Here is a 25,231-nt window from a genome sequence, read left to right on the forward strand (position 1 = left end):
GTAATACAGCGCCTCATACCTCTTACATCCAGGGTAATACAGCGCCTCATACCTCTTACATCCAGGGTAATACAGCGCCTCATACCTCTTACATCCAGGGTAATACAGCGCCCCATACCTCTTACATCCAGTGTAATACAGCGCCCCATACCTCTTACATCCAGCGTAATACAGCGCCCCATACCTCTTACATCCAGGGTAATACAGCGCCTCATACCTCTTACATCCAGGGTAATACAGCGCCCCATACCTCTTACATACAGGGTAATACAGCGCCCCATACCTCTTACATCCAGTGTAATACAGCGCCCCATACCTCTTACATCCAGGGTAATACAGCGCCTCATACCTCTTATATCCAGGGTAATACAGCACCCCATACCTCTTACATCCAGGGTGATACAGCGCCTCATACCTCTTACATCCAGGGTAATACAGCGCCCCATACCTCTTACATCCAGGGTAATACAGCGCCCCATACCTCTTACATCCAGGGTAATACAGCACCTCATACCTCTTACATCCAGTGTAATACAGCGCCCCATACCTCTTACATCCAGGGTAATACAGCGCCTCATACCTCTTACATCCAGGGTCATACAGCGCCTCATACCTCTTACATCCAGGGTAATACAGCGCCTCTTACATCCAGGGTAATACAGCGCCTCATACCTCTTACATCCAGGGTAATACAGCGCCTCATACCTCTTACATACAGGGTAATACAGCGCCTCATACCTCTTACATCCAGGGTAATACAGCGCCTCATACCTCTTACATCCAGTGTAATACAGCGCCCCATACCTCTTACATCCAGTGTAATACAGCGCCCCATACCTCTTACATCTAGGGTAATACAGCGCCTCATACCTCTTACATCCAGGGTAATACAGCGCCCCATACCTCTTACATCCAGGGTAATACAGCGCCTCATACCTCTTACATCTAGGGTAATACAGCGCCTCATACCTCTTACATCCAGGGTAATACAGCGCCTCATACCTCTTACATCCAGGGTGATACAGCGCCTCATACCTCTGATATCCAGGGTGATACAGCGCCTCATACCTCTTACATCCAGGGTAATACAGCGCCCCATACCTCTTACATCCAGTGTAATACAGCGCCCCATACCTCTTACATCCAGGGTAATACAGCGCCCCATACCTCTTACATCCAGTGTAATACAGCGCCCCATACCTCTTACATCTAGGGTAATACAGCGCCTCATACCTCTTACATCCAGGGTAATACAGCGCCTCATACCTCTTACATCCAGTGTAATACAGCGCCTCATACCTCTTACATCCAGTGTAATACAGCTCCATACCTCTTACATCCAGAGTAATACAGCGCCCCATACCTCTTACATCCAGGGTAATACAGCGCCTCATACCTCTTACATCCAGAGTAATACAGCGCCCCATACCTCTTACATCCAGTGTAATACAGCGCCTCATACCTCTTACATCCAGTGTAATACAGCGCCCCATACCTCTTACATCCAGGGTAATACAGCGCCCCATACCTCTTACATCCAGTGTAATACAGCGCCCCATACCTCTTACATCTAGGGTAATACAGCGCCTCATACCTCTTACATCCAGGGTAATACAGCGCCTCATACCTCTTACATCCAGTGTAATACAGCGCCTCATACCTCTTACATCCAGTGTAATACAGCTCCATACCTCTTACATCCAGAGTAATACAGCGCCCCATACCTCTTACATCCAGGGTAATACAGCGCCCCATACCTCTTACATCCAGAGTAATACAGCGCCCCATACCTCTTACATCCAGGGTAATACAGCGCCTCATACCTCTTACATCCAGAGTAATACAGCGCCCCATACCTCTTACATCCAGTGTAATACAGCGCCCCATACCTCTTACATCTAGGGTATTACAGCGCCTCATACCTCTTACATCCAGGGTAATACAGCGCCTCATACCTCTTATATCCAGGGTAATACAGCGCCTCATACCTCTTATATCCAGGGTAATACAGCGCCTCATACCTCTTACATCCAGGGTATCTGGATACTATCTGGATGACGTCATCGCGCTGCCTGAACCAGCCTCTGATAGGCTGCAGGCACTAGTGACTAGACACTATCAGAGGAACGGGGAAGGGACACGCCTCTCCCTCCCCTGCCCTACAGCACAGCCACAATGGAAGCGCTCATCTCCCTGTGCCCTGCCGCCTCCCCCCACTTGTGAGCAGGGCCGCGCTGCCTGGGGCGATCGCCTCACTTTGCCTAATTGGCGGTGCGGCCCTGCTGGCGCCCCCTAAAATTTTGCGCCCAGGGCAATGCCCTCCCCCCCCTACGCTATGCTACTGCCAGAATCCACTGCTAATGCTAATGTATACGTTATTTAAAGGGGTGTTTCATTTTTTTTTTCTCTTCTTCTGACGGATCAGAAGAACAGAAAGCTAAAACGGTGATGTGAACTCAGCCTAACCTGTAATATTATTACACTCCAGAAATACATCCAGGCCCCTCTTGAATTCCTTTATTGTACTCACCATCACCACCTCCTCAGGCAGAGAGCTCCATAGTCTCACTGCTCTTACCGTAAAGAATCCTCTTCTATGTCTGTGTACACAGTCCTCCATGTGTGGTCTGACTAATGATATGTAAAGTGGTAGGACTATGTTCTTATCACGGGCATCTACTCCCCTTTTGATGCAACCCATTATCGTATTGGCCTTGGCAGCAGCTGCCTGACACTGGTTTCTACAGCTTAGTTTGCTGGTCGCTAAAATTCCTAAGTCCTTTTCCATGCACACAAACGTATTTTCTTTCCATGTCCGTTCCGTTTTTTTTGCATACAGTATCCAGAACCATTTGTTTCAATGGGTCCGCAAAAATAAAAAGGGAAATTACTCCGTGTGTCCATTTTGAAAAAAAAAACAGAACATGTCCTATTATTGTCCGCATTACGGACAAGGTTAGGACTGTTCTATTAGGGGCCGGCTGTTCCATTCAGCAAAATACGGAATGCACATGGACCTCATCTGTATTTTTTGCGGATCCGTGTTTTGTGGACCGCAAAATACATACGGTCATGTGGATGAGCCCTTACCCAGTGTTTTACCATTTAGTATGTACGGGTGACTTGCATTATTCCTTCCCATGTGCATGACCTTACATTTGTCAGTGTTAAACCTCATCTGCCACTTCTCTGCCCAAGAGAGAATGAAAACGGTGATGTGAACTCCCCCTAACAAATCTGTAAATGTTAGTGAATTTGCTGAGGCTGATGGCCGTCCCCTGTCACACCCCCACACAGCTGCCTAACATAAAAAGAGGCACACAGGCTTTTAAAAAGTTGAACATGAGAAAAATGGGGCCGTACAACTTTTTATGCCAAAAACTGGCGTAGGCAGTCCTAATGAGTGGCCCCCATGGTGTGCACTTCCGGCAGTGTAAAGGCATCTTTTGCTGCTAAGCAGAATTTTTTACAAATGAACATGAGGTTCTCGTCCGCGTTCTCTTGTGGAGGATTGTGGGCCAGAGTCGCAGGGGTTTAGTTCATTTCTTTGATACTGTACCCTATTAGGCCCCTTTCAAACACAAATTTGCAAGGGCCTTTTACTTGCCTCTAAAAAAAAATTAAAAAATTTAAAAAAAAAATCTTTTTTTGGGCATTCATCATGCATTTTTTATTTTATTTTTTTATTTTAATGGAATGGAATTTTTGATTAAGGCATTAGACACTTTCCCCCCATAGAGGAATGGAAAAATGACTGCAGAAATGACGTTGCTTTAACTTGCAATTTTTTTTTAAAGCCATAGACAAAATGCACCCCCAAGATGGGGAGAAAAATGTCGGTAGGTAAAAAAAAAAAATGCATTTCATATTTCCCATTGACTTTAAACCGACGTTTGGAGCTGGCACTTTCTTCACAAAAAAAAGAAAAACTTGTGCAAAAAAAGTGCCAAAAGAAGCAAAACTCCTAAGGGTATGTTAACACAATTTTGAAAATGCGGGTAGGAAAAAAAAAAAGGTGAAAACCTTGTGTGAAACCAACTTAAAAATGACACCAAAAATGGAGATTTTTACATGTCAAAAAACTAAAATAACCAAAATTTTTTTTTTCGGGGAGGTATTATCTTTTTCCTCAAGATGTCAGACTCCAGTTTCACTTGTTGAATCGCCTGGGTGATGAATCTGGTCTGCGGATCCTCATTCTGCCTCATCTTTAGGCCTCGCTCGGCCTCTTGGATGCACATGTTGACAAATTCCAGAATCTTTTGGTCTTTTTCCTCCGTTCGCTCGAAGTTGTTCTCGGTGTAGTTCTCCAGGCAGATTCTCTTCATCACCCCAAGGTTTCCGAACTTCTTCTTGACCTCTTCAATCTTGTCCGAGCTGCATTTGGTGATCACAACAATCGGGTGAATTCCTGTTTGATTTCAGAATACAGTTATGATCAATGATTCGAGTGTCCCTCTGCACAGCTCAGACCTTACTGCCTGGCGGCAGCTTTCTGTAAGGAGCCTGGCGGCAGCTTTCTGTAAGGAGCCTGGCGGCAGCTTTCTGTAAGGAGCCTGGCGGCAGCTTTCTGTAAGGAGCCTGGCGGCAGCTTTCTGTAAGGAGCCTGGCGGCAGCTTTCTGCATGGAGCCTGGCGGCAGCTTTCTGCAGGGAGCCTGGCGGCAGCTTTCTGCAGGGAGCCTGGCGGCAGCTTTCTGCAGGGAGCCTGGCGGCAGCTTTCTGCGAGGGGCCTGGCGGCAGCTTTCCCCCTGGGGGCCTAGCAGCAGCCTTCTCATTTCTGCCCCATTTAGGATACAGCCGAGCATGCATGTGTAGAGGGGTCAGAAGCTGTAGCTGTGCCGACACCTCTGCAATGTGTATGGCTAGCTTGTGTCTTTGTTTTTGATCAGGAAAGCATCAAAAACATAAAAAGTGCCCTATGTGAACCTGGCCTGAGCTGTCACACTAAGTATATACAATAAAAGGTGATTCAAAAATAAGGCCGTTGTGCGGCCGTGCATTGGAGACCGCAATTGTGGTACCCAATGCACGGGCAACATCCGTGCAGCTGGCCGGACCCATTCAACTTGAATGGGTCCGTGGTCTGTCCGCACCGCCAAAAAATATGACATGTCATATTTATTTGCGGTGCGGAACAACGGAAAGAAACACCACGGAAGCACTCCGTAGTGCTTCCGGTGTTCCGTTCCGTGACTCCATTCCGCATCTCCGGAATTGCGGGCCCATTCAAGTGAATGGGTCCGCATCCGTGATGCGTGGTGCACACGTCCGGCGGCCCTGTGCATGAGGCCTAATGGTGCAAAATTATAAACTCCATATTCATAACATAAGAGAAGATAAGACAAATTTATTAATATAAAAAGACATACCGTATATATTTATATTATTTATTGTACATATTTTAATTTACGTTGCAGATTTTTTTTGCAGCTTGTGGATTTCTCAGAATCTCGTCCACATTACTGGTGCTGTAAATTGCTGCTTGTTTGCCCCGGATGCACGTACCCTTATAGCCAATCTTGGCATAAATAGCAAATCCCTTATACAGTGGATATAAAAAGTCTACACACCCCTGTTAAAATGTCAGGTTTCTGTGATGTAAAAAAAATGAGACAAAGATAAATCATTTCAGAACTTTTCCCACCTTTAATGTGACCTATAAACTGTACAACTCAATTGAAAAACAAACTGAAATCTTTTAGGTGGAGGGAAGAAAAAAATATAAAAATAAAATAATATGGTTGCAAAAGTGTGCACACCCTTAAACTTATACTTTGATTTTATTACAGCACTCAGTCTTTTTGGGTATGAGTCTATCAGCATGGCACATTTTGACTCTTCTTTGCAAAAACACTCCAAATCTGTCAGATTGCGAGGGCATCTCCTGTGCACGGCCCTCTTCAGATCACCCCACAGACTTTCAATCGGATTCAGGTCTGGGCTCTGGCTGGGCCATTCCAAAACTGTAATCTTCTTCAGGTGAAGCCATTCCTTGGTTGATTTGGATGGATGCTTTGGGTCGTTGTCATGCTGAAAGATGAAGTTCCTCTTCATGTTCAGCTTTCTAGCAGAAGCCTGAAGGTTTTGGGCCAATATTGACTGGTATTTGGAACTGTTCAGAATTCCCTCTAGCTTAACTAAGGCCCCAGTTCCAGCTGAAGAAGAACAGCCCCTTGGCATGATGCTGCCACCACCATGCTTCACTGTGGGGATGGGGTTCTTCTGGTGATGTGCAGTGTTGTTTTTGCACTAAACATATCTTTTTGAATTATGGCCAAAAAGTTCCACCTTGGTTTCATCAGACCATAACACCTTTTCCCACATGCTTTTGGGAGACTTCAGATGTGTTTTTGCAAAATGTAGCCTGGCCTGGATGTTTTTCTTGGTAAGAAAAGGCTTTCGTCTTGCCACTCTACCCCATAACCCAGATATATGAAGAATATGGGAGATTGTTGTCACATGGACCACACGGCCAGGACTTGCCAGATATTCCTACAGCTCCTTTAATGTTGCTGTAGGCCTCTTGGTAGCCTCCCAGACCAGTTTTCTTCTCGTCTTTTCATCAGTTTTGGAGGGACGTCCAGTTCTTGGTGATGTCACTGTTGTGCCGTATTTTCTCCACTTGATGATGACGGTCTCCACTGTGTTCCATGGTAGATCTAATGCCTTGGAAATTCTTTTGTCCCCTTCTCCTGACTGATACCTTCTAACAATGAGATCCCTCTGATGCTTTGGAAGCTCTCTGTGGACCACGGCTTCTGCTGTGGGATGTGACTAAGAAAACGTCAGGAAAGACCAACTAGAGCAGCTGAGCTTTATTTGGAGTTAATCAGAGGCACTTTACATGATGGCCGGTGTATGCCGACTGCTATTTAACAGGATTCTGAATGTGATTGATTAATTCTGAACACAGCTGCATCCCCAGTTATAAGAGGGTGTGCACACTTATGCAACCACATTATTTTAGTTTTTTTTCCTCTACCTAAAAGATTTCAGTTTGTTTTTCTATTGAGTTGTACAGTTTATAGGTCACAATAAAGGTGGAAAAAAATTCTGAAATGATTTATCTTTGTCTCATTTTTTTACAGCACAGAAACCTGACATTTTAACAGGGGCGTGTAGACTTTTTATATCCACTGTATATATAGAGGACACAAATACGGGGTTGTGTAGACTTTTTATATCCCTTATATATTCTTATTGGAGTTGCTTTATTTGCAAAACTAATTTATACGAAAGCTGAAGGATTTTAACAAACCTGTGACCCTGAAGGTATTTGTAATCAGTTTTTCCATATTGGCCATATCAGCTTCGCCCAGGGCAGAGATGGCGCTGAAACACAAAAAAAAATAAAAAATAAATGTCATTCATACAACACTGATGAGCGTTTCCTGGACAATCGTTGACAACCAAAACGATATACAGGTATGCTGAGAATGGCTTTATTATGTCCATTGCTCAGTGAAAAGTCCATGACAAACTCCCTTTAAGTTGGGCCTTCAGGACTTTTCACTAATGAAACTACCAGCAATGGACATAATAAAGGCATTCTCAATGGTTTTTGTCTGGCCGACAGTCAGCGTGTATGCAGGTCCAGGATCAGTGGATGTGGCAGTTTACCACGGCAACTTAGGAGTTAAGTGAACAGGATCCGTAGATGAGTGGCGAAATGCTCAACATGCAAAAAAAAAAAAGTGGAATTGCATTTTATTTCTATCCGCCAGAAACATTTCATAAAAGTTAAGCACGTACCCCAATATGGTGCCACTGAATATACAAGTCATCCTGCAAAAACCTCCACCCCTTATACACCCTGTACAGAATTATTAGGCAAATGAGTATTTTGACCACATCATCCTCTTTATGCATGTTGTCTTACTCCAAGCTGTATAGGCTCGAAAGCCTACTACCAATTAAGCATATTAGGTGATGTGCATCTCTGTAATGAGAAGGGGTGTGGTCTAATGACATCAACACCCTATATTAGGTGTGCATAATTATTAGGCCTTTCCTTTGGCAAAATGGGTCAAAAGAAGGACTTGACAGGCTCAGAAAAGTCAAAAATAGTGAGATATCTTGCAGAGGGATGCAGCACTCTTAAAATTGCAAAGCTTCTGAAGCGTGATCATCGAACAATCAAGCGTTTCATTCAAAATAGTCAACAGGGTCGCAAGAAGCGTGTGGAAAAACCAAGGCGCAAAATAACTGCCCATGAACTGAGAAAAGTCAAGCGTGCAGCTGCCAAGATGCCACTTGCCACCAGTTTGGCCATATTTCAGAGCTGCAACATCACTGGAGTGCCCAAAAGCACAAGGTGTGCAATACTCAGAGACATGGCCAAGGTAAGAAAGGCTGAAAGATGACCACCACTGAACAAGACACACAAGCTGAAACGTCAAGACTGGGCCAAGAAATATCTCAAGACTGATTTTTCTAAGGTTTTATGGACTGATGAAATGAGAGTGAGTCTTGATGGGCCCATGGCTGGATTGGTAAAGGGCAGAGAGCTCCAGTCCGACTCAGACGCCAGCAAGGTGGAGGTGGAGTACTGGTTTGGGCTGGTATCATCAAAGATGAGCTTGTGGGGCCTTTTCGGGTTGAGGATGGAGTCAAGCTCAACTCCCAGTCCTACTGCCAGTTTCTGGAAGACACCTTCTTCAAGCAGTGGTACAGGAAGAAGTCTGCATCCTTCAAGAAAAACATGATTTTCATGCAGGACAATGCTCCATCACACGCGTCCAAGTACTCCACAGCGTGGCTGGCAAGAAAGGGTATAAAAGAAGAAAATCTAATGACATGGCCTCCTTGTTCACCTGATCTGAACCCCATTGAGAACCTGTGGTCCATCATCAAATGTGAGATTTACAAGGAGGGAAAACAGTACACCTCTCTGAACAGTGTCTGGGAGGCTGTGGTTGCTGCTGCACGCAATGTTGATGGTGAACAGATCAAAACACTGACAGAATCCATGGATGGCAGGCTTTTGAGTGTCCTTGCAAAGAAAGGTGGCTATATTGGTCACTGATTTGTTTTTGTTTTGTTTTTGAATGTCAGAAATGTATATTTGTGAATGTTGAGATGTTATATTGGTTTCACTGGTAAAAATAAATAATTGAAATGGGTATATATTTGTTTTTTGTTAAGTTGCCTAATAATTATGCACAGTAATAGTCACCTGCACACACAGATATCCCCCTAAAATAGCTAAAACTAAAAACAAACTAAAAACTACTTCCAAAAATATTCAGCTTTGATATTAATGAGTTTTTTGGGTTCATTTAGAGCATGGTTCTTGTTCAATAATAAAATTAATCCTCAAAAATACAACTTGCGTAATAATTCTGCACTCCCTGTACAGCTACGTCAATGCAAGAAAAAATTATGACTACAAAATACTGTAAAGCATCAGATTGTTTTGGATCCGATTTGCTGTTTCGGGGGAGCTCCAGAACTATACACTGAAATGCACTGCAGTTACCAGCTCCGTCCAGTGCACAATGGATGGAACGATGTAGTTTTGTCGCTAACTTCTAGCAGCGGAGATACCCCAAAACCACTGATCGTGGGGGTGAAGAGTGTCGGACCTCCGCCGATCTGATATTGATTGGTTATCCTTGATATCCCCTTTTAGGCCAAACTAGGCTTGGTTAAACCTTTGCATAAAAACCTTAGGCCTCTTTCACACGGGCGTTGCGGGAAAATGTGCGATTTTTATGCGCGAGTGCAAAACATTGTAATGCGTTTTGCACTTGCTTCTTCACAGAAGTTCGGGCTTGGGATCGGTGTTCTGTAGATTGTATTATTTTCCCTTATAACATGGTTATAAGGGAAAATAATAGCATTCTGAATACAGAATGCATAGTAAAATAGCGCTGGAGGGGTTAAAAAAAATAATAATAATAATTTAACTCACCTTAATCCACTTGATCGCATCTGCTTCTGTCTTTATCTTAGCTGTGTGCAGGAAAAGGACCTGTGGTGACGTCACTCCGGTCATCACATGATCCATCACCATGGACAGAAGAGATGCCGGGCTGCGCGATCAAGTGGATAAAGGTGAGTTAAATTATATATTTTTTTTTTTTAACCCCTCCAGCCCTATTGTACTATACATTCTGTATTCAGTATGCTATTATTTTCCCTTATAACCATGTTGTAAGGGAAAATAATAATGATCGGGTCCCCATCCCGATCGTCTCCTAGCAACCGTGCGTGAAAATCGCACCGCATCCGCACTTGCTTGCGGATGCTTGCGATTTTCGCGCAGCCCCATTCACTTCTATGGGGCCTGCGTTGCGTGAAAAATAGAATATAAAGCATGCTGCGATTTTCACGCAACGCACAAGTGATGCGTGAAAATCACCGCTCATGTGAACAGCCCCATAGAAATGAATGGGTCCGGATTCAGTGCGGGTGCAATGCGTTCAACTCACGTATCGCATCCGCGCGGAAAACTCGCCCGTGTGAAAGGGGCCTTAGCACTGAGGATGGTGAATATTTGATTGGTATTTTAGGTTGAATGTGGTTGGATCACTCACCACAAGCATCGTTAATAATTCCAGTCTTTCCAGATCCCGCACATTCACAGTAGGATCATCATGAAGGATTGTAATATCTATGACCACAGCATTACTACAGAGATCCACATAACTATGATGTGACACGTGGGAGGATGTATAATACCTGTAGACCAACACGGGTAAAATAAAATCTTTGGGACGATCTGTGTACTTGTGTGGAAGCTGTTCTAAAGTCACCTCCAGGTTGTCTTTTTCCCAGGTGACTTCTCGTAAGGAGCCTACAAGAAAACATAAATCTGAAATGAAAGTTATGGACCATGAGAGAAAACCCCAGACCATTCACTTAACTGAAATATAAGCCTGATAAATATTTTCCTTAAATTGTACCTAAACCTATAGCAGAGTGTAGTGTACGGGAACTGTAGTACCCGTCACTACCAAAGTGTCACTTGGTGTGCTGTCGTCCCTCCTTAGTTATGGAGGAGTTGGTATATGTCAGTTTTATAGAGTGTCATGTAATGTAATGTTATGTGTTTCCCTGTTACTGTGAAACTTGCATGTACAGGCCTGCAGGGGTGTCATTCCAGCTTCTAGTCCATAGAGGGAGCTAGAGAGCCCTAGTTTATATAAGGCCAGACAGGGAAGTGCAAGGCAGACGGAGTCTAGTGTCTGTAATCTACAGTTGGAGATTAGACAATGTCCGAGACAAGTCCAGGCCTGAAGCCTGTTGTTCAGGAGAAGATTCCCTCCTGAATTCCCATATGCAGAAGCAGGAATATCTTAGACTAAGAGCCTGAGGAACCATTCAGAAGCTGAGAGAGACAGAGGTAAAGATCAGAAGAGTCAGAGGTACTAAGAAAGACAGAGGAGGTACTTATTTAAGCCATAATCAAGGATATAAAGCCAGACTTAGGTTAATGGGCCTTGGTGAAGAATTGCTACATTCCAGGATCAGACAGAGTTAGAGTGCAAGCTCCTTTGCTGCAAGTCCTGTGTTCAACACTCTGTAATTACCCTGCTGTACTGAATTGCCTGCATCGACCGAATTGCAAAATCGACTGTATGCTTAGGAACTGCATTTCCTATATTGTCTCTGCTTGCAAAACTACTAAAGTTGGAGTTCTGTTTTAAGACTACGTTTCCTCAATTTATTCCTGCATCCGCAAACGGCGTGCCACCGTTTACTTGGCACTGGCGTCACGAACTATTTCTACCTATACCTGCCCTTGCAGAGAGTCAGCTGTACCAGGTTAATGTATATTGCACTACATCACCCAGAAACACCTACTGCACACAACTTGAGTACACTGCAAGAGTTTTCAGGACAAGCTGCCAAGTGCATGACATTGTATAAGACCTTTTTAGCAGCTTTGCCCTCTACAGGCTCTGTAACGGATCTCCTAGCACCCCGACCGGGTACCTCCGTCGATAGATGCTCCTAGTGCTTTCCGAGGACTCCAAGCACTCCACTTGACACCGTACGCACTGCAGACCCCACGAACCGCCAAAGCTTGGTTGAGGTCTCACCGTCTCCTACCCACCCTGGACCTACGACAAGGCTCCAGGCTCCAGTGGGTTAGCCTCTCCTAAAACCAGAGACAGGAACAGCTCTTACAAGAGCTAGTAGTAAAGCCAGCGGAGTATAGCAAATCTTCAGCGTATAGCAATCCCCCAGTGTTGATCAGTTACCCAAACACCAGCCTCAACATGATGAAGGATAAAACAGGCACACTTTATTGAGGGCTACCAGCCCGTTTTTATGCAGGTCCCCATCGGGTGGACACGCCCCTAGGGGACCAGAAGGAAGACTGTGACACAGGACAGATATGCAGCAACTCAGGATACACAGACACAACACATCCCCACAATGCATCATGGTTTCCTCCTCTCTGTCCCGGAGACACCCGAGGAGCAATTCAATTATCTCTCAGGACAAAGGGAAATCGCCAATACACATGTGGAGACAACAGGACAGAAATCACCACCCAAACACACAATGTCACACCCCCACAGCAAACACAGACATTTAACATACCCCCAGATAGCTCAGGTCTGAGTGCATATCATTAGGTGAATGGCACTCAGAATACACGAATACAATAAAATTAGCCATTGGGTACCCTCACATAGCAAAATACAATTCCAAAGACAGATTTAAGCTGTGCGGCCGGTCTGTCTTCTCCTTTAAAGTTAGTATGGGCCATAATCCTGAGGCAAGAGGCTGGTAAACAGGCCTCTCCAAAACCCAGTGGCGAGGTTGGTTTCGCCACACATCTCCCCCTCCCAGGGAAGACTAACCAGATACCTGACCTCACAGCCAGTACCTGAGTTAGTCTGGCAGTCCAACCACAACCCAATACTGGACCTTTTGAATCTTGGGGCCTGGCTCTGTTCTGTATGTCCCCAGCTGTTGAGTGGGCATCTGCTACTCCTTGCTTCCTTGTTGCTCTCTAGCTTGGAGCTGGAGGTACTTGGTGGGCAGAGGCCGACTGCGCTCTGCCCCGATGCCAGCTCTTCCGCTGGGGTAGCCTGTGGAAAGTCAGCCTCTGGAGAAGAGGATAGAGGAGGGCAGAGGCCAACTGCGCTATGTCCAGATGCAAGCGCTTCCGCTGGGGTAGCCTGTGGGATGTCCGGCTCTGGAGAAAAGGATAGGGGAGGGCAGAGGCCGACTGCGCTCTGCCCAGATGCCAGCTCTGCCGCTGGGGTAGCCTGTGGAAAGTCAGCCTCTGGAGAAGAGGATAGAGGAGGGCAGAGGCTGACTGCGCTCTGCCCAGATGCCAGTTCTGCCGCTGGGGTAGCCTGTGGAAAGTCAGCCTCTGGAGAAGAGGATAGGGGAGGGCAGAGGCCGACTGCGCTCTGCCCAGATGCCGGCTCTTTCGTTGGGGAAGCCTGTGGAAAGTCAGCCTCTGGAGAAGAGGATAGAGGAGGGCAGAGGCCGACTGCGCTCTGCCCAGATACCAGCTCTGCCGCTGGGGTAGCCTGTGGAAAGTCAGCCTCTGGAGAAGAGGATAGGGGAGGGCAGAGGCCGACTGCGCTCTGCCCAGATGCCAGCTCTTCCGCTGGGGAAGCCTGTGGAAAGTCAGCCTCTGGAGAAGAGGATAGGGGAGGGCAGAGGCCGACTGCGCTCTGCCCAGATGCCAGCTCTGCCGCTGGGGTAGCCTGTGGAAAGTCAGCCTCTGGAGAAGAGGATAGGGGAGGGCAGAGGCCGACTGCGCTCTGCCCAGATGCCAGCTCTTCCGCTGGGATGTGGTAATGGAATCCTATCCCCAGGACCTTGTTGCAAATCGGCTGTGGAGAGGAGGAATCGCTTACCTCCTCCTCCTGGCATTCCGGCGGGGTTGGTGGGGCATCTGTACCGGCCATCCAGTATCCCGGTAGGCCTGGTGCAGAGACTGCGGTCCCATCTGCACCATTGGAGTTAGGGGTGCTGTCCCCCTGTGGTTGGGGAGAGAGAGTTGTCTCCTCTCCCTTCAAAGTACACTGCTGCTGGGGCATGGAGACGATGCTCTCCTATCCCTGCAAAACATACTTCCGCTGGGGAGCAGGACCAACTGTCCCTACTCCCTGAAACTCCGGCTGCCGTTGGGGATCTGGGCCGACTGCCCAGCATCCCTGTAGGGCCGGTGGAGAGATCTCGGTCCCATCTCCACCTGCCATATGGGTTTCCCCCCAGGACCAGTCTATGAGGTCCCCTACCTCTGTAGCTGGTACTGAAGCAGGGGATACTTCAGTCGGGTCCTCTCAGTACACCTCCACAATATCCTCCCAGCTGAAGGGCTCTGGACCTGGGTCTGACACTCTGCTCTCTCGCTGAGCCCTCTCAATGGAGTGGAAGAGATCTTGGTAGTCCTGCTCCAGTTCCCACTCCAGGGTTGCTAGGTGAGCCAGGTCTTTCTCTACCTCGTGGGGGTCCTCCCAATCCAGCCTAGCCTCCCTCTCGTAGAAAATGTTCTGAAGTCTGGACTGTGCAGGGCTCCCGAAGTCAGGCTCTGCAAAGGACTCCCATAACAAGCCAGGATCATAAAACTCCTCTCCCTCTGGCTTGTCATGCTCAGCTGCCCAGGGGGAATGTTGAATGACATGCCACCTTAGGGCCTGGTAAGCGTTCTCTAGCCAAAGCTCCTTACATACCAGGCTCTGGAGCTCTGTTACCCAGTCATCCAGGGGCTGCTCTCCCAAGAGACCCATCCACATCGCCACACGCTTCTTTAGCTGCTGCTCATAACTGGGGAGCCTCTCACCTCGCCGCCACTGGGCATTTTCCAGGGCATCATACCAGACTTCCTTTCTGTCTGCATCCATGTAGTCTGCGGCTGCCTCCTCCTCTTCGTCATAGAACGCTGTCCGAAGACTAGTTGATTCCATCCTGCTGCTGTAGCCAGGGGCGCTGTACGGATACTAGCGTTGCCCTCAATATACTCCATGAACAGTGTCTCCGAGCTGCTTCTCCTCACACTAGGACGCCATCCCACTGCTTGCCACCAAATGTAACGGATCTCCTAGCACCCCGACCGGGTACCTCCGTTGATAGATGCTCCTAGTGCTTTCCGAGGACTCCAAGCACTCCACTTGACACCGTACACACTGCAGACCCCACGAACCGCCGAAGCTTGGTTGAGGTCTCACCGTCTCCTACCCACCCTGGACCTACGACAAGGCTCTAGGCTCCAGTGGGTGAACCTCTCCTAAAACCAGAGAGCAGGAACAGCTCTTACAAGAGCTAGAAGTAATGCCAGGGGAGTATAGCAAATCTTCAGCGTATAGCAATCCCCAGCGTCGATCAGTTACCCAAACATCAGCCTCAACATGATAAAGGGTAAAACAGGAACACTTTATTGAGGGCTACCCGCCCGTATTTATGCAGGTCCCCCTAGGGGACCAGAAGGAAGACTGTGACACAGGACAGATACGTAGCAACTCAGGATACACAGACACAACACATCCCCACAATGCATCATGGTTTCCTCCTCTCTGCTCTGGAGACACCCGAGGAGCAATTCAATTATCTCTCAGGACAAAGGGAAATCGCCAATACACATGTGGAGACAACAGGACCACCCAAACACACAATGTCACACCCCCACAACAAACACAGACATTTAACATATCCCCAGATAGCTCAAGTCTGAGTGCATATCATTAGGTGAATGGCACTCAGAATACATGAATACAATAAAACTAGCTATCTGGGTACCCTCACATAACAAAATACAATTGCAAAGACAGATTTAAGCTGTGCGGCCGGTCTGTCTTCTCCTTTAAAGTTAGTATGGGCCATAATCCTGAGGCAAAAGGCCTCTCCAAAACCCAGTGGCGAGGTTGGTTTCGCCACAGGCTCCATCTCAAATTCTCAGTTCTCTATGATCTGGCAGATGTAGACTAGCTGCTATGATGTCTCCCATACACCGCACATAAAGAAAACAGGAGTTTCTGCTTCCCTACCATCATCTTTCACATATGGAGAAGCAGAGGAGCATGGAGGACCACACAGGAGGTCCACACAGGTCGTTTACGTTGCATACGGGGATAACTAACTGAATGGTAGGCGCCAAACAACTTGAGAACGAGGGTCTCACTTCCCTGTCCTGATGGAGGAACAGGTCAAGGGTGCACCTAACTGCTCCATTCATTTTCTATGAGACTGCCGGAGATACTACCAAGTGTAGTACTTGGCCACTCCGTCAGGGGAATAGTAACCCTCTCAGGATCGGCAGGGGTCCCAGTAGTCAGACTCTTACCAATCAATTGCACAACCCCTTAAATATGTTGTGCAGATTTTGAGTCCCCAACGAGTCAATTTTATCCTGTGGATTTCCACTGCAGAATTTTCAGCCTTTGCATCACATATAGTGAAATCAAGGCAAAATCCACAGGTCTCATGTAAAAAATTTTTTTTTTTTGTAAAGATAATTTTTATTTTCAATAAAGCATTTGAAAAAAGCAGCGGTTTACAATGATCTTGTACATAACAGATACATCAATCTCACTTTTCTTCATGTTATTCCGCTTACATAATGATTATATTGTACTGTAATAGTAATAATTTCCCCACCCTAATCTTCCCTGGATTCCCCCCCCCCCCCTTCCCTTTCCTCTCTCAGCACAGCAGTCATCCCTTTAAAGTTTGCTCATCTTTCCCATGATCATTTACAAGCTTTTTTTTAGGTTGTCCCTTCCCCCCATTTCTTATCTTGACAATATTTCCACTTAGGCATCTAACAGGAGTCTATCTTATCTATCTGCTATCTATACCATGATGTATGACGAAATGGTGTTACTATCATTTGTATTTCTTCTTTAGATGCAAAACTTTCAATAAACGTTTTCCATTTTTTTAAAAACTTACTTGTCAACTCTGTCTTATTGTTTTCTACTTCAATTTTCTCTAAAAGTAAGCATTTTTTTAAGGTGTGGTATCACCTCCCCAGGTTGTGGGCATTCCGGTTTCAGCCAGTTGTCACCGCCAGCTCTCTGAGAAGGTCTGGCAGACGTTCTTCTGTACCTCTTGCATGATGTTCTTTGTTTTGGTTTCACTTTGTCATCTCCTTTCCTTCTCCCAGCTGTCACCTATTTACACTAATTGCCTCCCTTTATATTCCCTCCCATACTGCCTCACTTTGCGGTTTATACTACTTCTGTCACGGCTGTTTGCGAGCAACACTAGTAAAACACAGTACAGAGCTACTGACTGGACCCAGAACTAGGGAGGATAAAGGGTGACCCCTGTCCGACCCTCAACGCTCTCCCTATTCTGCTAAAGCACATGCCCGGATCCAAATGGCGGAACGAGGCATGCCCACGTGCCAAAGACTAATGACCACTGTAACCCCTACAATAGTGGAAGGGGCACGGCCACCAGTGCCCTACTCAGTATATGGAGGGAACCGTGGCCACCTCAGATCCAGTCAGAAAATAAACAGGAACACAACAATGTCTGCACACTTAGCTGAAGGTGTTGCAGCCGCAGAGAAGACGGATCCAAGGACAGGCTGGCAATATCCGGAGTGCTAGCAGCAGCAGAACACAGGTCCAGTGAACTGATAGCTACAAGTGAAGAAACTAAAGCAAGAGCTACAACTGAAGTGAGAACTATAATCCACATCCTATCATAGGAGGAGGGGTGATATAAAGAGAGGGAAATCAAACACATGAAGAACAGCTGTGGTGAAAGAAACCAAAAGTAAACAGAGTAGTGAGAACTCCTCCCAGCTCTAGTAGTGACATCATCACAGGGGTGGAGAAACAGAGCTGTGAGAACGTCCCAAAGCTCTGGTAGTGACAACTTCCTGGATTGAAGTGTTCACTGCTGGAGACTTCTGTTACTGCTTGTTCAGATAAGTCCTTTCATGTATTGTGTTTCCTTGCTGGCTTGATTCTAGGTGACCCTGATTCCCTCCATATTAAGTGCAGGGAGCCGGTGGTCGTGTCCCCTCACTATTATAGGGTTTTCAGGTGTCACACAGTCTAGGTACGAGGGCATGCAATCGCCTACCTCTGAGACCCTTGTATCTGCTTAGCAGTCAGGGTGAGCTCTTAGGGTTTTATAGGGGTCACCTTTATGCTCCTTAGTTTGGGATCAAGCCAGTCGGATGTTTATCCATAACTTCCAGCTATCTGCAATATCATCCGTGACACCAGTGTGCTAATAGACATCTTTTGGCAGCCAGCACAAAGAGATGTATAATCAGCGGTATACAATTATCAGCATACTGAAAAATACATTGATTAGGGGAGTCTGGAAGATTTACATGCATTTTGCTGGATATCATTTTACGTATTTCTTCCCAGAAATCCCTCACATTGGGACATTGTCAAAGTCCATGAGAGAGGTTAGTATCCTCCATATGGCACTTGGGGCACGTGGTCAGTTTGTCCGTCGCGTTTTTCCTAGAATGAAAACCATATATGGCTCTGTGTATAATACGTAAATGAGATTCTCTCCATACTTCATTTGTTGTTGCTGAGCACGCCTTTTTCCATCCCTCCAATATTTCCATCGGGGTATTAAGGTCTGGTATATCTATTTTCCAATTATTAAAGACCTTCGAAACTCATGTAAATTTTAATGCAGGCTTTGCCGTGGTTTCCGTGGATCTTCTGCAGCAAAATATTTTCCTGTGGACATACCCTAACTGTGGATAAAACACGTGACGTAACATATAATACTATTAGCTGCTGCAGCATCTCGTCTATCACTGCAGATCATTCCTTCTGCCTCCTCCCTGACCGAAGACTTTTAGGAGCAGCTTCGTCCATCTTGGTTTCTCAAGGTGGAAAAATGTTAATTGGGGCCGAGGGAGGAGCTGATAAGTGGGGAAAGAGGCGTTATTCATTGATAAGCTATATCACAGTTGAAGTTTCTTTCATTTGTCTACACCATTGATTTATGTACAGTTTGTTGAAAGGTGAACGTTTATAGAGTGTTTTACAGGAGATGATTAGATACACAGCTCAGCAGACTGTATCACATGATAGGATTAGATACACAGCTCAGCAGACAGTATCACACGGGATAGGATTAGATACACAGCTCAGCAGACAGTATCACACAGGAGAGGATTAGATACACAGCTCAGCAGACAGTATCACACAGGATAGGATTAGATACACAGCTCAGCAGACAGTATCACACAGGAGAGGATTAGATACACAGCTCAGCAGACAGTATCACACAGGATAGGATTAGATACACAGCTCAGCAGACAGTATCACACAGGATAGGATTAGATACACAGCTCAGCAGACAGTATCACACAGGATAGGATTAGATACACAGCTCAGCAGACAGTATCACACAGGAGAGGATTAGATACACAGCTCAGCAGACAGTATCACACAGGATAGGATTAGATACACAGCTCAGCAGACAGTATCACACAGGATAGGATTAGATACACAGCTCAGCAGACAGTATCACACAGGAGAGGATTAGATACACAGCTCAGCAGACAGTATCACACAGGATAGGATTAGATACACAGCTCAGCAGACAGTATCACACAGGATAGGATTAGATACACAGCTCAGCAGACAGTATCACACAGGATAGGATTAGATACACAGCTCAGCAGACAGTATCACACAGGATAGGATTAGATACACAGCTCAGCAGACAGTATCACACAGGACAGGATTAGATACACAGCTCAGCAGACAGTATCACACAGGATAGGATTAGATACACAGCTCAGCAGACAGTATCACACAGGATAGGATTAGATACACAGCTCAGCAGACAGTATCACACAGGATAGGATTAGATACACAGCTCAGCAGACAGTATCACACAGGATAGGATTAGATACACAGCTCAGCAGACAGTATCACACAGGATAGGATTAGATACACAGCTCAGCAGACAGTATCACACAGGATAGGATTAGATACACAGCTCAGCAGTCAGTATCACACGGGATAGGATTAGATACACAGCTCAGCAGACTGTATCACATGATAGGATTAGATACACAGCTCAGCAGACAGTATCACACGGGATAGGATTAGATACACAGCTCAGCAGACAGTATCACACAGGATAGGATTAGATACACAGCTCAGCAGACAGTATCACACAGGATAGGATTAGATACACAGCTCAGCAGACAGTATCACACAGGAGAGGATTAGATACACAGCTCAGCAGACAGTATCACACAGGATAGGATTAGATACACAGCTCAGCAGACAGTATCACACAGGATAGGATTAGATACACAGCTCAGCAGACAGTATCACACAGGAGAGGATTAGATACACAGCTCAGCAGACAGTATCACACAGGATAGGATTAGATACACAGCTCAGCAGACAGTATCACACAGGATAGGATTAGATACACAGCTCAGCAGACAGTATCACACAGGATAGGATTAGATACACAGCTCAGCAGACAGTATCACACAGGATAGGATTAGATACACAGCTCAGCAGACAGTATCACACAGGACAGGATTAGATACACAGCTCAGCAGACAGTATCACACAGGATAGGATTAGATACACAGCTCAGCAGACAGTATCACACAGGATAGGATTAGATACACAGCTCAGCAGACAGTATCACACAGGATAGGATTAGATACACAGCTCAGCAGACAGTATCACACAGGATAGGATTAGATACACAGCTCAGCAGACAGTATCACACAGGATAGGATTAGATACACAGCTCAGCAGACAGTATCACACAGGATAGGATTAGATACACAGCTCAGTAGACAGTATCACACAGGATAGGATTAGATACACAGCTCAGCAGACAGTATCACACAGGAGGGGATTAGATACACAGCTCAGCAGATAGTATCACACAGGATAGGATTAGATACACAGCTCAGTAGACAGTATCACACAGGATAGGATTAGATACACAGCTCAGCAGACAGTATCACACAGGAGAGGATTAGATACACAGCTCAGCAGTCAGTATCACACAGGACAGGATTAGATACACAGCTCAGCAGATAGTATCACACAGGATAGGATTAGATACACAGCTCAGCAGACAGTATCACACAGGATAGGATTAGATACACAGCTCAGCAGATAGTATCACACAGGATAGGATTAGATACACAGCTCAGTAGACAGTATCACACATTATAGGATTAGATACACAGCTCAGTAGACAGTATCACACATTATAGGATTAGATACACAGCTCAGCAGATAGTATCACACAGGATAGGATTAGATACACAGCTCAGCAGACAGTATCACACAGGATAGGATTAGATACACAGCTCAGCAGATAGTATCACACAGGATAGGATTAGATACACAGCTCAGCAGACAGTATCACACAGGATAGGATTAGATACACAGCTCAGCAGACAGTATCACACAGGATAGGATTAGATACACAGCTCAGCAGACAGTATCACACAGGATAGGATTAGATACACAGCTCAGCAGACAGTATCACACATGACAGTATTAGATACACAGCTCAGCAGACAGTATCACACAGGAGAGGATTAGATACACAGCTCAGCAGACAGTATCACACAGGATAGGATTAGATACACAGCTCAGTAGACAGTATCACACAGGATAGGATTAGATACACGGCTCAGCAGACAGTATCACACAGGATAGGATTAGATACACAGCTCAGCAGACTGTATCACACAGGATAGGATTAGATACACAGCTCAGCAGACAGTATCACACAGGAGAGGATTAGATACACAGCTCTACAGACAGTATCACACAGGATAGGATTAGATACACAGCTCAGCAGACAGTATCACACATGACAGTATTAGATACACAGCTCAGCAGACAGTATCACACAGGATAGGATTAGATACACAGCTCAGCAGATAGTATCACACAGGAGAGGATTAGATACACAGCTCAGCAGACAGTATCACACAGGAGAGGATTAGATACACAGCTCAGCAGACAGTATCACACATGACAGTATTAGATACACAGCTCAGCAGACAGTATCACACAGGAGAGGATTAGATACACAGCTCAGCAGACAGTATCACACAGGAGAGGATTAGATACACAGCTCAGCAGACAGTATCACACAGGATAGGATTAGATACACAGCTCAGCAGACTGTATCACACAGGATAGGATTAGATACACAGCTCAGCAGACAGTATCACACAGGAGAGGATTAGATACACAGCTCAGCAGACAGTATCACACATGACAGTATTAGATACACAGCTCAGCAGACAGTATCACACAGGATAGGATTAGATACACAGCTCAGCAGATAGTATCACACAGGAGAGGATTAGATACACAGCTCAGCAGACAGTATCACACAGGAGAGGATTAGATACACAGCTCAGCAGACAGTATCACACATGACAGTATTAGATACACAGCTCAGCAGACAGTATCACACAGGAGAGGATTAGATACACAGCTCAGTAGACAGTATCACACAGGATAGGATTAGATACACGGCTCAGCAGACAGTATCACACAGGATAGGATTAGATACACAGCTCAGCAGACTGTATCACACAGGATAGGATTAGATACACAGCTCAGCAGACAGTATCACACAGGAGAGGATTAGATACACAGCTCTACAGACAGTATCACACAGGATAGGATTAGATACACAGCTCAGCAGACAGTATCACACATGACAGTATTAGATACACAGCTCAGCAGACAGTATCACACAGGATAGGATTAGATACACAGCTCAGCAGATAGTATCACACAGGATAGGATTAGATACACAGCTCAGCAGACAGTATCACACAGGATAGGATTAGATACACAGCTCAGCAGATAGTATCACACAGGAGAGGATTAGATACACAGCTCAGCAGACAGTATCACACAGGAGAGGATTAGATACACAGCTCAGCAGACAGTATCACACAGGATAGGATTAGATACACAGCTCAGCAGACAGTATCACACAGGACAGGATTAGATACACAGCTCAGCAGACAGTATCACACAGGATAGGATTAGATACACGGCTCAGCAGACAGTATCACACAGGATAGGATTAGATACACAGCTCAGCAGACAGTATCACACAGGAGAGGATTAGATACACAGCTCAGCAGACTGTATCACACAGGATAGGATTAGATACACAGCTCAGCAGACAGTATCACACAGGAGAGGATTAGATACACAGCTCTACAGACAGTATCACACAGGATAGGATTAGATACACAGCTCAGCAGACAGTATCACACATGACAGTATTAGATACACCGCTCAGCAGACAGTATCACACAGGATAGGATTAGATACACAGCTCAGCAGACAGTATCACACAGGATAGGATTAGATACACAGCTCAGCAGACAGTATCACACAGGAGAGGATTAGATACACAGCTCAGCAGACAGTATCACACAGGAGAGGATTAGATACACAGCTCAGCAGACAGTATCACACAGGATAGGATTAGATACACAGCTCAGCAGACAGTATCACACAGGAGAGGATTAGATACACAGCTCTACAGACAGTATCACACAGGATAGGATTAGATACACAGCTCAGCAGACAGTATCACACATGACAGTATTAGATACACAGCTCAGCAGACAGTATCACACAGGATAGGATTAGATACACAGCTCAGCAGATAGTATCACACAGGATAGGATTAGATACACAGCTCAGCAGACAGTATCACACAGGATAGGATTAGATACACAGCTCAGCAGATAGTATCACACAGGAGAGGATTAGATACACAGCTCAGCAGACAGTATCACACAGGAGAGGATTAGATACACAGCTCAGCAGACAGTATCACACAGGATAGGATTAGATACACAGCTCAGCAGACAGTATCACACAGGACAGGATTAGATACACAGCTCAGCAGACAGTATCACACAGGATAGGATTAGATACACGGCTCAGCAGACAGTATCACACAGGATAGGATTAGATACACAGCTCAGCAGACAGTATCACACAGGAGAGGATTAGATACACAGCTCAGCAGACTGTATCACACAGGATAGGATTAGATACACAGCTCAGCAGACAGTATCACACAGGAGAGGATTAGATACACAGCTCTACAGACAGTATCACACAGGATAGGATTAGATACACAGCTCAGCAGACAGTATCACACATGACAGTATTAGATACACCGCTCAGCAGACAGTATCACACAGGATAGGATTAGATACACAGCTCAGCAGACAGTATCACACAGGATAGGATTAGATACACAGCTCAGCAGACAGTATCACACAGGAGAGGATTAGATACACAGCTCAGCAGACAGTATCACACAGGAGAGGATTAGATACACAGCTCAGCAGATAGTATCACACATGACAGTATTAGATACACCGCTCAGCAGACAGTATCACACAGGATAGGATTAGATACACAGCTCAGCAGACAGTATCACACAGGATAGGATTAGATACACAGCTCAGCAGACAGTATCACACAGGAGAGGATTAGATACACAGCTCAGCAGACAGTATCACACAGGAGAGGATTAGATACACAGCTCAGCAGATAGTATCACACATGACAGTATTAGATACACCGCTCAGCAGACAGTATCACACAGGATAGGATTAGATACACAGCTCAGCAGACAGTATCACACAGGATAGGATTAGATACACAGCTCAGCAGACAGTATCACACAGGAGAGGATTAGATACACAGCTCAGCAGACAGTATCACACAGGAGAGGATTAGATACACAGCTCAGCAGATAGTATCACACATGGGAAAGGTGAATTTACACAAGCAGATAATCGGTCACATTTAAATATTAAAGGTAATATAACATTAAATCAGGGCCGGTGCAAGGATTTTTGCCGCCCCCTCATGTCATTCACTCACTGACAGACAGACACGCACTCACTCACTGACAGACAGACACTCACTCACTGACAGACATTTACTGACAGACACTCACTGACAGACAGACACTCACTGACAGACAGACACTCACTGACAGACAGACACTCACTGACTGACGCTCACTCACTGACAGACATACACACACATATACTCACTGACAAACATACACATATACTCACTGACAAACACACAGACACTTACTGACCGACAGACATCCACACTCACTGACATACACTCACTGACATACACACAGACACTCAATGACAGACACACATACATTTACTGACAGAAAGACAGACATACATACACTCACTGACATAAATACACAGGCAGACACTCACTCAGTTAAACACTCACCTCCCTG

The 25,231-nt window shown here is 45.7% G+C and overlaps 1 protein-coding gene across 1 annotated transcript in view; it reads right to left on the reverse strand.

Moving 5' to 3' along the window:
- Window positions 1-3,652: 3,652 nt before the first annotated feature.
- LOC121007870 overlaps window positions 3,653-25,231 on the reverse strand; it is a 38,078-nt gene continuing 16,499 nt past the window's right edge. Inside the window, exons 4-6 of the mRNA XM_040440127.1 lie at window positions 10,685-10,799; window positions 7,260-7,333; window positions 3,653-4,411 (exon numbers count right to left, since the gene is read on the reverse strand). Of these exons, the coding sequence (XP_040296061.1) occupies window positions 4,083-4,411; window positions 7,260-7,333; window positions 10,685-10,799 (518 nt within the window). The 3' untranslated portion in view covers window positions 3,653-4,082. The remainder of the gene's footprint in view (window positions 4,412-7,259; window positions 7,334-10,684; window positions 10,800-25,231) is intronic.

Source organism: Bufo bufo, chromosome 7 (assembly GCF_905171765.1).
Source record: "Bufo bufo chromosome 7, aBufBuf1.1, whole genome shotgun sequence".
In the NCBI taxonomy this organism is placed as follows: domain Eukaryota; kingdom Metazoa; phylum Chordata; class Amphibia; order Anura; family Bufonidae; genus Bufo; species Bufo bufo.